This window comes from Spermophilus citellus (assembly GCF_964194105.1).
Source record: "Spermophilus citellus genome assembly, chromosome: X".
NCBI classification, from domain to species: domain Eukaryota; kingdom Metazoa; phylum Chordata; class Mammalia; order Rodentia; family Sciuridae; genus Spermophilus; species Spermophilus citellus.
The window spans coordinates 41,345,132-41,358,862 of NC_138190.1; the positions used below are offsets into that span (position 1 = coordinate 41,345,132).

The following is a 13,731-nucleotide window of genomic DNA, read 5'->3' on the forward strand; positions in this document are numbered from 1 at the left end:
TCCTTTATCACCTGAGAAGAAGGTAACCAACCTATAGAAGCACAAAAAAGTCACAAATATGACAAAGTGAATTTAAATACTTGGGTATTAATATAACATTGGGCACACAAAACTTATTCAAGGAAAATTATGAAAATCTAATGTTCAGGCTGGGGCTGTAGCTCAGTGGCAGAGTGCTTGCCTAGCATGTGTGAGGCACTGGGTTCCATCCTTAGCACCACATAAAAATAAACAAATGAAAGCATTCTGTCCATTTACAACTACAAAATAATTTTTTTAAAAAAATCTAATTGGATAAATAACAATATAAGTAAACACATAACTATACTTTGCTTCATTTTGGGAAGACTAAATATAGTAATGATACAATCCTCCCTATATTAATATATAGATGTAATGCACTAACATTAGAATCACCATGTGATACTTTATAGATTTGTCAAACTCATAGTGCCATTTATCTGGACGGAGTGGGCCAGAATACCAAAGGTAATGATGGTAGACTTACCATCTCAAGTTTTAAACCCTATCATAAAGTGACAGTGGTCAAAAAAACATATTGTACTGGGTTAAAAAGTCAAATAGTAAAATAAAAAGATAATTCTAGTAATAGATTTGAGCTATTTTAAGAATATAAAACACAGTGGATGCAATGCTAAATGTGAGAAAGCAATCACTCTTTCTTTCATAAATTTTGGAAATTTTATAGATCAATATGGAGAATAAATGATTTAAATAGCACTTGCCTTAGTTAGATCCATAGCACATACTGTCCAGAAGGTCTACCAGTGGAATAGTTATTTATTCCAGCTGTGGATGGAAGTTAACTTTGTGTCTGTTAAATGAAGGATATCATCAGAGACAAGATGGATGGGTTCAAATATATAAAAATATATATAAAAGCTCAAAAAAAACCCTTTGAACAACAAAATAAAAAGCTAACCAGCAGAATGAGGAAAATGTCTGAGATCAATGTCACTGATAACAATTGCCTGTCCCCAAAGCATAAAGAATGACTATAGATATAGAAGGTTGGGTTGAAGATTTGGATTCATGAGTGGGCAAGGAAAATAAACAGGCAAATGACATGTGAGGAAATAAAGGCAGTAAAATCATCGCATGGAAAAGTACAACCCCTGTAGCAATTAAAATAGTGCAAATACAAAGCAATTTCAAGGTACCATGACCTTCTCATTAAACAATCAACAATTAATAGAAATGATAAATAGAAATTATAAAACCCTTCCTTGGCAAGGCTGTGAGGAAACAGGTTGTGCTTTCCTATAGGGTGATCTGGAAACATGTAACAAGTGTTATAATATTTTTCCCCTACTTTTACCCTTAAAGAAATCAATTAAAAGAGAAAAATAATTTCTTTAAAGATGTTCTTAGCAGTGCCATTTTTTGATCATAGAAAAGGCTTGCCAATCTAATATGCTATCATGATGCCACTAATAGCATCATGATAGAAGACCCATTAATAGTGGTGGTTATACAAATATTGGGTCTTACACAGAAATAGATATTTGTAATCATATTTACCCCCCCCCAAAAGCTAAATCCTAAAGCACATGTTGAATCTGATAGTAGCTTCAGGAAAGAATCTGATAAAATACAAATAGCTGGCCTGGGATGCACATGATGTTCTTTAGGCACATGTCAAGAAGCTGAGAATCCTAATAAAAAAGAAAATCTGAAGAAGAACAGTCTTCCTTGGTTCAATTTAGGCCTGGGAAGTTAGAGATTAAGGGCTTTGTAAATAAAATCCCCATACCAATGGTAGACAGTGTTACTTACCAGACATGCTTGATCTCACTGCTAGCAAGAGTGCACTTTGCTAGAATTCTCCCATCAATCAGCACCTCTACTTATCTAAATCCACGTGAACTTTGACATTTCTGAGGTGGTACCTCACTAGACCTTTGTGAAACTCCAAATTTGTCACCACCGCTTTGATATGGTACCCTCCACCCCCACATGCCAATAACCATTTTATTCTCTGGCTCAGAACCATCACTTTCTTCAACTTTTCTATTTTTCTTTACTTCCATCATCAGCAGTAGTTTGCAGATAGTTTGCCTTTTGGTACTATTATTCACAAAGAAGCATGTTTACTCTCTATCCTAGTAACTTTATCTGTATGGATACTTTGATGACAAATAGTGATGAGGGTCACTGGGGAATGGGGAGCTAATCTTCACCTGGAAAACGTCCAATAAAGCAAAGACCTCTGGTCTCTTAAAGAGCACTTTGCACCAATCTCTTGAAGACAGGAAAATGCTCAGGGAGAATCCTGCCACTTGTATTTATTGTTGCCAGACTCATCATTCCTTACTGGAAGTTCTGTGAACCCAGGGGCGAAGAGAGATGACAGCAATAAGCTCTCTGGGGTCCTCCTCCCCTCTTTGTGTAGCCTCCTTGTGTCTCACTTCCTGGATCTTACAAATATTTCCTTCAGCATTAACCTGGGAGTGGCTGTTTCTCTTGGAGCAGTCTTATCTTTGGACTGCTGAGAGAAGGGAAAGGCAAGAGGGACTGGCCCTCTGTGCTCTTGCTACTGAAATCCAGGAATTCCAAGCTATTGTGGTTTAAAAATAAAATTTCCAAACAAGAAAACTTCAAAGGGGGCAAGGAAGAGGCAGGAGGAGATTTTTTTTTGGTCTGCAAATACTGGTTTTCGTTTTCAATTACTATTAGGCCAAAAAAATATTTTAACAGAAGGGGAAAATCTATTCATCAGAAGAAAATGAAGCCTGTGCCAAGAGGAAGAGAACAGCCCAAGCCTTGGCAGGCAATCTGCTTTTGTTTTTGAGATGTAGACTCTTTGCTGGTGTCAACAAAGCCCTTTCTCCTATTTATCTTTCATCCTTCTTCCCCTTTGTTCAGGGAGGAGCTGAAGTCTTCATGGACACCTGGGGATTAATGGAGCAAGTACCTTTTTGCTCCACCCCAGGAGTCCTTGCTTCAGTGGGATTTTCCCTCAGAGCCAGACAAGGCAAGTTCCAGTCTGGAAACTACTGCTTCTTACCTACTGAGAAAATGATTTACCCTTTCTAAGCCTAACAATTCTCATCTGCAAACTGGCAATAATGGCACCTACTGGAGTACCCCAATCGTGGAACCTACTTCAATGGATTGTTGTAAAGATTAATTGAAATACATGCATGGAAGTGTCTAACACAGTTTCAACACATAGTAAGAAGGAAGAAACCACAGTGCCTGCCTTTCAATGAAACTCTCTGCCTTCCATTCCAGGGAGAATAACCTTATTCGGTTCCAAAGTGTTGTCAATTTGTCAATTTTTGTGTATTTAGGAGTCCTTAGCATTTCGAAGTGGAACCTCCATAGGCTGATGCCCTTGGCTTGAACCTAATGCATGCCAATGGAAGCCTGTGGGTCAAAGTCCTGCAGAAAGGACACAGTGTCAGAATGACTGGAGTTTGAATTCCAGTAGAATTTTAAAATCTGGTTCCATAACTCAAAAGCTGCATGACCTTGAGCAAGGTACTTATTTCTGTTTCAGTAAAATACAGAACTGCCTTGAGGATTAACTCTATAAAAAGACCTCGAAATGATGCTGGGTACATAGCAAGGTGCCTAATAAATGACAGTACAATCTTTATTATTAGAGGGAAGTCCATGGCCTATGGTTGTGCAAATTGTAATCTTTACAGCTCTATGCTTCAAGCCCACTCGTTGCTTCTGTTAAGGAAGTTGTAACGCACTGCTCCCTGGTTAATATTTAACCTTGCTCAATATTTAAGAAACTGGGAGACCTCAGCTTCCAGCTCTGCCTAGTCAGGAGGCCCACATTAGCAAGGATTTTATCCATAGACTCATTTGTTCACTCTTCTTACCTACTAAAAAGAGAGAGATAATAAAAATCAAGTTTCAGCTTAAGAATGGTGTGGAGATCCATTGGGCTAGAGATTCAAAGGTGTCTTGTTTAGGTAGTTACCACTGTGTCAGTGGTACATAAAACTGACCCATTTCAAAATCAGTTGAAAGAAAACAATGTGCCCTTCTAGGGACATCTGATACCCCGATTTATGGCAGTGTGATGTTTTTGGAGACACCGGGCTCTAATAAGGCAACCTGAAAATTACTATAATCAGTGTCAACCCTAAAGTTAAAAGTAACGCTCTCCCTTTCACTTGTCTGAGTAGGGCTAGCCTCAACATTGCAGAGACATGCAGAACAGGATGGCAGAAGAAAGTAGGATTCCAGGAAGGGGAAGGACCCTAATGAGATCATCTGGGCCAGATCAACATGTATTTCCAGAATATGGTCCCTGAACCACTTATGTTAGAATCCTATGTGTTAATTCTATAAAATGCAGAATTCCAGGGCCCACCACAGAGGTTTAAAAATCCCAATTTCAAGGGATGGGGCCCATTTATTTTCATTTTAAACAATCTCCCCAGGCAAATGATCAGGAGCCACTTAGATTAGGAACTGGTGACCCAGACCAATTGTTTCCAACTTTTGGAACATGCTCTGATCTCAGAATTTTCTGAACATGAACCTCAACATATGCTGGTAGTTTATTTATAAATTTCTTATAGGTAAAAACATCCTAATGTATTTAAATGCAAGAAATATGAGAAAAGTAATTATTAAAATTCTGTAAAAACTTGCTATAGACTAGAAAATCAAGAACCTGGCCAAACAAACAAACAACAACAACAACAACAAAAACAGTGGTTGGGGCCTAATTTGAAAAATAAGGCTAGAGGTGATTTAGAGCTGGAGTAGGGTGGAAAGATGTCTTCATTTTTATGTAAATCCAGAAGAAATCTTTGGCCTCTTAGGTCCTAGTTTTCACATTAATTGGCCTTTCCCATGGATGGATGGATGGCTCCATCAAATGTCCCCACATCAACCATCTTCCCAAAGCTCTTTATTTTCCTGATAGAAGGGGCATTGGAAGAATGCTAAGAAAAGATTAAACCCTTGGTAACCCAGGGGTGCACCATCAGAAAGGTCAGATGACCACACGTCAGGGTGGGGGAATGCCCAGTATGCCTATTACCACCAGATTCTCTTTTCTAAGAGTAGCATCTGGGGACAGCACTCCTAAAATTAGCTGCACATTCATACCACACATTGTTTTCTCTGCTACATGTTTTTTGTTTGTTTGTTTGTTTTTTGTTTTTTTTTTATTTTTTAAATTTGTTTTAATTAGTTACACCAGACAGTACAATGATCTTGACATATCTCTGCTGCATGTTGCTTTTTCATTTTGGTGATAGTTCTGTAGATGGTTCCATAAGTCACATATAGATCCACTGCCTTATTTTAACAGCTATGTAGCATTTCATATTCAGGTATTCCCTATATTATTTAACTAGTTCTTTTTTCTTTTTATTTGTTCTTTTGAGATACACATGACAGTAGTGTTTATTTTGTCATATTACATACACAAGAAGTATAAATTATGCTAACTAGGATCCCATTCTTGTGGTTGTACCTGATGCAGTTACCCTGGTCATGTATTCAAATACAAGGCTAGGAAAATTCTGTCTGATTCACTTTACTATCCTTCCTATTCCTCTGCCCCTCCCTTCGCTTCATTCCTCTTTGTCTAATCCAATGGACACCTATAATATAATGCATACGGGGCATTCCCCCACCCTGATGTGTGGTCACCTGAGCTTTCTGATGGTGCAGCCCTGGATTACCAAGGGTTTAATCTTTTCCTTGGCTTTCTTCCAGTGTCCCTTCTATCAGGGAGGTCAGATGGAGCCCTACCTTATAGAAAGGCATTTTGAATGTTTCTAGTCTCTTGTGATCACACAGAAAGCTACAGTGAATATCCTTATGAATATCTCTCTGTGTTCATGTTAAAATACATCTATAGGATAAATCCTTCGTGGTTGAATTGCTGGTTGAAAGGTTACACACATTTTGCCTACCAAAGTGTGCTTCATAGAGACTACACCAGTTTAGACTCCCAAGGGTGATGTAGGAGATCACCTGTTTCCTTATCAATTCTTTATTTTTTATAGCTTTATTTTGTTTATTTATTTTTATGTGGTGCTAAGGATCAAACCCAGAGCCTCACACATGCAAGGCAAGCGCTTTACAGCTGAACCATAACCCCAGCCCTCAATTCTTTATTTTTTAATAAAAATGTTTCATTATTGTTTGTATTTGTATTTCTTGAAGTGAAATTAAATACCTCTGATATGTTGATAAGTCGTCCTCATTTTTCCATGAACTATTTCCCTACTGAGTTGTTGGTTCCTTTTATGGATTGTTAAGTGTGTTTCACACTGTAAGGGCATTTCCTCTTGTATATGTTATAAATATTTTTCCCAGTGTATCATCACCTTTTCAGTTTGTTCATGATACTTTTCAGAACATCAATTTTTAATTTTTAAGAGGTCTAATTTATCAACTTTCCGTTATTGCCTCTTTATTTGGTGTCTCACAGCTTATCCTGCCAAGATAATTTTAAAGTTTTCCCATGGTTTTTCTTTTCTTCTAGAAACTTCATGGTGACTTTTTTTTTTGTTGTTGTTAACATTTGAGACTCAATGATCTGAACTCTATTTTGTTGTAAAGAGTAATAAGAGGATTCCACCTTATTTTGGGTCCCAATGGCTACCCAGTTGTTTCAAAATAATATTGCCTAATCCATCTTTCCCCCACTATTTGAAGTGCTTCATTTATCACAAGTTTTATTGGGAAGTTTCTCTAACTTCCCAAATATATCTGGGTTTACTTCCAAGTTCTGGGGTCTATGTGTTGTTCCATGGCTATATCTTTCTATTTATGAGACTGCCTTATTCACTGTAACTTTAGAATGTATTTTAGGTAGGGCTTGTTCTCTCCATCACTATTTTTTCAACAGTTTCTGGCTGTTCTCACAACTTTATTTTCCCATATGAAATTTAGAATGATGTTCCAAAATGTAATCTGTTGACAATTTTATTGGGTTTCTCTTAAGTTTATAGATTATTAGGTAGAGGTAACATCTTTACAATATCAAATCATATTGCTAGGAAAGGGTATGTTATTTCATTTATGTATATCTTATTTTACGTCCCTCCACAGAGATGTAGAATTTTCTGCATATAGTTCCTGCATATTTCTTGTTTAGGTTTATTACTAGGCATTTTATCTTTTCAATTGCTGTAGTAAATGTGATCTTTCCCTCTAGTATATTTTCTGATTGCTGCACATATAAGAAAGTTGTTGATTTCTATAGATTAATTTTATACACTGACACCTTACTGAATTTTCTTATTATTGGTATTGGTTTTGGAATTGTTTCTCATGAAACTTCCAGGTAAACAATCTTATAATTTATACATAATAATAACATAGCCTTTCTTCCAATGTTTACTTATTTATTATTTTATATTGCATATCTAGTACTTTCAGAATAATATAAATATTTGTGGGAAAAGTGGGAACTTTGGCCTTGTTCCCATTTTAATGGGAATGCATCTAGTAGTTTGCCATTAAGCACAATGTTGACTTTTGTCTTTAAAAAATGTATAAAGAGGGGCTGGAGTTTTGGCTCAGTGGTAGAGTGCTTTCCTCGCACATGTAAGGCACTGGGTTCAATCCTCAGCACCATATAAAAATAAATAAATAAAATCAAGGTAATGTGGTAATGTGTCCAATTACAACTAAAAAATATTTACAAAAAATGTATAATGATAATGATGGTGTTAAGGAAATAGCCTTATTTCCCTATTAGGTTTTTTTTTTCTCAATCTGGAAGGGTATTGAATTGTCCTGAAATATATTTTTGGATTAGGGAGATTGTCTTATGTCTTTTATCCTTTGATTTATCAATGTTGTCATTTATATGAATAGGTTTTCTAGTACAGAAGCAGTCTTTTATTTCTAGGATAAGCTTTACATGTTATGATACATTATATTCTTAACATCCTCCTGCAATCTCTGCTGTATTTTAAGAATTTTACATCAATGTTCTTAGATGAGATTGGTCTCTAGTTGTCCTTTATATATTTTGTAGTTGTTGGGTTTGGCTATGTTAAACCAGGAATATTATGCAGGAACCTGTCTCTTCTGTTCTCAAGATTCCAGGGTCTAGAAAGTATATAATATAATTTTTATATTGTGTGTGTTCTGGGGAGATTGGTAGAATTAATAAAAGACTATGTGATTGTGCTATTTTTGGGGGGGTCAAATTTATCAATATTTTCTACAATAACTGATGGGTTTAGATATTCTTTTCTTCTATCAGTACTGGTAATTTTTGTTTGTCTAGAAACTCAATCTAAGTTTTTATAAAGTATTCACTTATTCTTTCATTTACTCTATAATTGTGGTAATTTCTCCATTTTACATTTTGGGTGTTTGGGTTTCTTAAAATTAGATTAACAGTTTTTTCCTGTTTTATATTTTCTTTTGAAGAACTGGCTTTGGGCTTTCATTATTAGTTCATGTGTTTTGCTGTGTATTATTTCTGCCATTGGTTTTATTATCTTTCTGCTTGATTTAGCTTTATTTTTGAGATTTTCCTAACTACTTTTGTTGAATACTTAATTCATTTATTTTAATTTGTTATTATGTATTAATATAAGTATTGAAGGCTACATATTTTCCTTAGACTACCGTTTAGTTCACCATATCCTTCAGCTTTAGATATTTTTGTTAATGTTACCTTATAAGCATTTTGCAATTTCATATTACATTTCCTCTTTGATTGAAGTGGAAGGTTTTTTTCTTGTTTACTTTCTATATGTTGGAGATTTTTTTTACTTTCATATGTGTCGTGTTAGTAATTTCCAGTGTTACTGTATTGTGATTAGAGAACATGACCTGTACTACTTCCACCTTCTCACTCAATATACATCAATTTTAAAAGTATTCCATGGGCCTTTGGAAAAAACTTATAGTCTTTGTTTTTAGCATATGAAGAAATTTAGATATTTCCATTATCTTGATTTTTGACTGTTGTGGTCTGTTTTAAATTGAACCATCTTACATTTTGTTTCTGCTTTTTAATATTTTAGCATTTTATATAGATTTTACTTTATGATTTTTTTTTTGTCTGTGAGGTGCTGGGGATGGAACCCAGAGCCTTGCACATGTTAGGCAAGTGCTTTACCACTGAGCTACACTCCAGCCCTGCTTTATGAATTTTGACGCTATTTTTAGTCTTTCTTCTCTCTTTAAAAAGAAAAATAATCTTTTTTTAAAAGATTCAGAATATTGCCATGCACAGAGGTGCACACCTATAATCCCAGCAACTTGGAAGGCAGGAGGATTGCAAGTTCAAGGTCAGCCTTGGCAACTTAGTGAGACCCTGTATCAAAATTAAAAACAAAAAAAGAGCTGGTATGTAACTCAGTGGTAGAACACCCCCGTATTATTCAATTTTCAGTACTACAATAATGGAAAAGAAAGAAGGACAAGAAAAAAAGAAAATGAAAAGAAGATTCAGGGTACTTAGATCTTCATCATATATTACATGTGTTATAGTCATTAACATTATAGTGTCCTTCTTTGTCTTATTCATTTCTTTTTCCTTTAATTCAAATTTTTATGATATGAATATCATGACTTGCATTTTAAAGTTTTGGCAGTAATTAATTTACTAAACAAATGTTTATTGAACACCTACTATGTGCCAGGCACTAGAGACCAGATGAATGAGACAGACAAGATCTCTGACCTCATAGGGCTTATATTTCAGTTTGAGAGTGGAATACCAAAATAAAAAAGAAAAAATAAGTATGTAATATAATATCAGTAGGCTGTGATAAATGCTCTGAGAAAGAACAAAGTAGAATAAGGATGATTAAGGATTAGTCATCTCTATTTTAGATCAGCTAATCAAGAAAGGCCTCTCTGCTTGATATTCATTTGTCATCATTTACTTTCTACTCACTACTTTTGGTTTTTATTTTTCTGGGAGATATGCCCAAATGAGAACAGTAGGGATGTCTGGATATGAATTTCTGATCCAAGTGAACAAACACCTAGCCAGGATGGGGGCTGGAGATAAGGGGAATGAAGGCCATTTTACTTTTTATTCTGTCTGAGCTTGGCTATCATTCATTATGTGTATTATCTTTTTATTTTGTATTATTAGTATTATTATTTTGGTACCAGGGATTGAGCTCAGGGGCATTTAACCACTGAGCCACCTCCCCAGCCCTTATTTATTTATTTTTTTTTTTATTTTGGGACAGGATCTTGCTAAGTTGCTTAGGGCCTCGCTAAGTTGCTGAGGCTGGCCTCAAACTTGCAATTCTCCTGCCTCAGCCTCCCAAGCCACTGGGATTACAGATGTGTGCCACTGCATGTGGCTGTATTATTATTTTTTTAAAAAAATATTCCTAGTCTTCTTTGTGATCACTGAATGGATTTTCTGTCTGATGACAGAATTTCCTGTCACTGAGCAGGACTTAGAATGATGGCTGTTTTCTCATAGGCTGAAGCAGGAAACCCGATCTGTAGTTTAGAGGGCTTAACTCTTTATACCCTGAAGTCAAAAAGATGTCTTTTAAACATTGGTCACTCTTTATTTTAAAGAAGTTTGGCATTTGACACTCACTCAAATAAACCTGGACTTTTTTCCTTAGAGATTTTCTTCTATCACTTATGAGAATTTTATTTCACCTCACAAGGGGTAGTCTTTAATTTTCTGATAGTTTTTCCTTATAAGTATATTATATATATGCATATAATATTTATACATGTATATATACACATCAGATATGTAGTACATTAAATTTATATAAACCCACACATCCTTAACTCTTGAGCTTGAATTTATTTGGTGTCTAATAAGTGGTCTAGCTCCAAATAGCACCATTCTGCAGTTTTCTCAAAGACATTTATTAAATAGTCGTCCTTTAGCTCCTTGTTTTGGAAGATTACACATATATGATGATTTGATAGATGGTCTTGTTGTTTCTGGTCTTTCTATACTGTTCTGTTTGTCAAGAACACACTTTAAATCATTGTTGTCTTGTAAAATGCTTGATAACTTACTTATCCCCTTTCCCATTTCTTCTATAGCAGAACATTCTTTAATATCCTTTCCTTTTTTGCAAGTTTATATTTAAAAAAAAAATAGACGGGCATGATGGTGTGCACCTGAAATTCCAGCAACTTGGGAGCCTGAGGCAGGAAGATCACAAGTTCAAATCTAGCCTCAGCAACTTAGTGAGGCCCTAAGTAACTTATGGAGACCCTGTCTCTAAATAAAACATAACAAAAGGGCTGGGGATGTAGCTCAGTGGTAAAATGCCCCTGGGTTCAATCCCCAATGTTAACAAAAATGTTGAAGTAAAAAAAATAGAAGTTGAGAATTTTCTATATTAGAAAATTGCTTTGAAAATTCTGATTGGAACTGCAGTAGGATATATTATAAAACTAATTGAGCTCAGAGATGATTAACCACTGAGCCACAAACGTATGAATGAACAGAAATGTATGAATGACCTGCTTGTGTTTTTTGTTACAAATATAAGAACATGGAAAGTATGCACATCCCATTCATGATATAGGTTGCATCTGGAGGGGCAGGGGACTGGACACAAAGCATATTATTTCTGTTTGTGGAGAAAAATGCACAAAGCATGCATAAAAATATCAAATGTGCTAATTCTGGGTGGTACTTGGAAATGTGGCTATTTATTATAGCAATCTCTGTACATTTCTAAATATTTGAAATCTTCATAATGTAAAATCAACAAAAACAACAGATAAGACAGGATAAATAGACTTGTAAGTCCCAGAACACAGCCTATCCAATCTAAGTGGTATAAACAAACTGAGGTAGTATGTGTGTATCTCGACTTTGGAGCTAGACAGTTTAAGTTCAGATTCTAGCTCTGCCACTTATTAACTTTATGGCCCCAGGAAAGTGACTTGACCTGTCCATGTCTCAGTTTCTCCATCTGTAAAATCATGATAATAATAGCTACCACCTAGGCTGATCATGAGGGTTAATTAAATTAAGATAAGAAACACACTTAAAATATTACCTGATACTTAGTATATGCACAGTAAATGTTAGAAGTTGTTATTAGTAGTATGATTATTATAGTTCTTACACATATTGCAGTGTTTTTTGGCCATTTAAAATTTAATGTAAATAGGGGCTGGGGTTGTGGCTCAGTGGTAGAGCACTTGCCTTGCATAAGTGAGGCCCTGGGTTGGATCCTCAGCCCTACATATAAATAAATAAAATAAAGGTCTATTGACAACTAAAAGAATATTTTTTTAAATTTACATAAGTAATGGCATCCAAACTGTGGACCTGTCCACCACATGCTTATGTTACTTAACCTTCATCTGCTGTTTTGCAGGGAAATGGCTCATTCCAAGACTAGCTTCCCATGGGCAACCCCCTTCCATCCTTGCCTCGAGAACCCATCACTGGAATTATCAAGTCATCGAGCAGTTTCTTCTCTTGATCTCCTTGGAGACTTCAAACAGGCCTTGAAAAAAACGGAGGAAACTTCCGTTTATGAGGAGGGGAGCTCCCTGGCCGCCATGCCCCGCCCACTGCGCAGCCGGGCCTTCTCAGAGAGTCACATCAGCTTGGAGCCCCAGAGTACCCGGGCCTGGGGACAGCCTCGCAGGGAGCTCTTTAGCAAAGGGGATGAGACTCAGCCAGATCCTCTGGGAGCCAGGAAGAAGGCCTTTCCTCCTCCTCGCCCTCCTCCTCCAAACTGGGAGAAGTACAGGCTCTTCCGGGCAGCCCAGCAGCAGAAGCAGCAGCAGCTGCAGCAGCAGCAACAACAACAGCAGCAGCAGCAGCAGCAGCAGCAGCAGCAGCAGCAGCAGGAGGAAGAGGAGGAGGAAGAGGAAGAAGAAGAGGAAGAGGGAGAAGAAGAGGAAGAAGAGCTGCCACCCCAGTATTTCAGCTCAGAAACCACTGGTTCCTGTGCTCCCAATCCTGAGGAGGTCCTAGAACAACCACAACCCCTTGGTCACCGGGAGGCTTCAAGGCAGGGTTCACAAAGCCTCCCAGATCAAGAGGCCTTTGCTCTCCATTCCAGTAATTTCCTGCCTCCAATAAGAGGCCACCCAGGTTCTCAACCTGAGCAGGCTCAGCCCCCTTGCTATTATGGTGTTGGTGGACTTTGGAGGACATCAGAGCAGGAGGCCACTGATTCCCCCAAGTAAGTGTTTGTGAAAGGTATTGGGTCCCTGAAGAAGTAGGCAGCATTAGTTTGAATTCCATCTCTGCCATTTTCCAACTGGGCAGGTAAATGAAACTATTACTAGCCTCAGTTTTCTTACCTAGAAAATGGGTGTGATGATGCCTGCTCCTTGTGGTTGTTGTGAATGTTAAGATAATTTATGTGAAGGACACAGATACATGCTTAGCACTTAGTAGATGCTCAGTAAAAGAGAGTTGTTGATATTCTTATCCCTAACATCATTATTAAAATACTGCTTTATTTCTCAGTTTTTCTTTAAAATATACATCAGTATCTGGCCCCTGATCCTGAAGCCATGAAACCCTTTTTGCCTTTACTAGGCCTTTCTCAGACATCTGGTTCAGGGTTTTTTTTTTTTTTTTTTCTGTCTTTTTTTTTTTTTTTTCACTTGCTCTCCACAACAAGAGGCCAGCTTCTGGCAACCTGACCTGCCTCTACTTTAGGATAAATAGCCTGCACCTATAAATTCTTCCCCCAACCCTATCATCAAAGGTATTCCTGGGGCTGGGCACTTGTCCCCAGCCCCTTATGTCAGCTAAGTACATTGTCCTTATGACAGATAAGT

General features: G+C 36.8%; 1 protein-coding gene across 5 annotated transcripts in view; it reads left to right on the forward strand.

The window, feature by feature from the left end:
* The window catches only part of SHROOM4 (shroom family member 4), a 218,014-nt gene that overhangs the window by 189,741 nt on the left and 14,542 nt on the right, over positions 1-13,731 (forward strand). For all 5 annotated transcript variants that reach the window (XM_081278006.1, XM_081278002.1, XM_081278005.1 and 2 more), the window contains one exon: positions 12,306-13,124. In XM_081278006.1, coding sequence (XP_081134132.1) covers positions 12,306-13,124 — 819 coding nt within the window. The remainder of the gene's footprint in view (positions 1-12,305; positions 13,125-13,731) is intronic.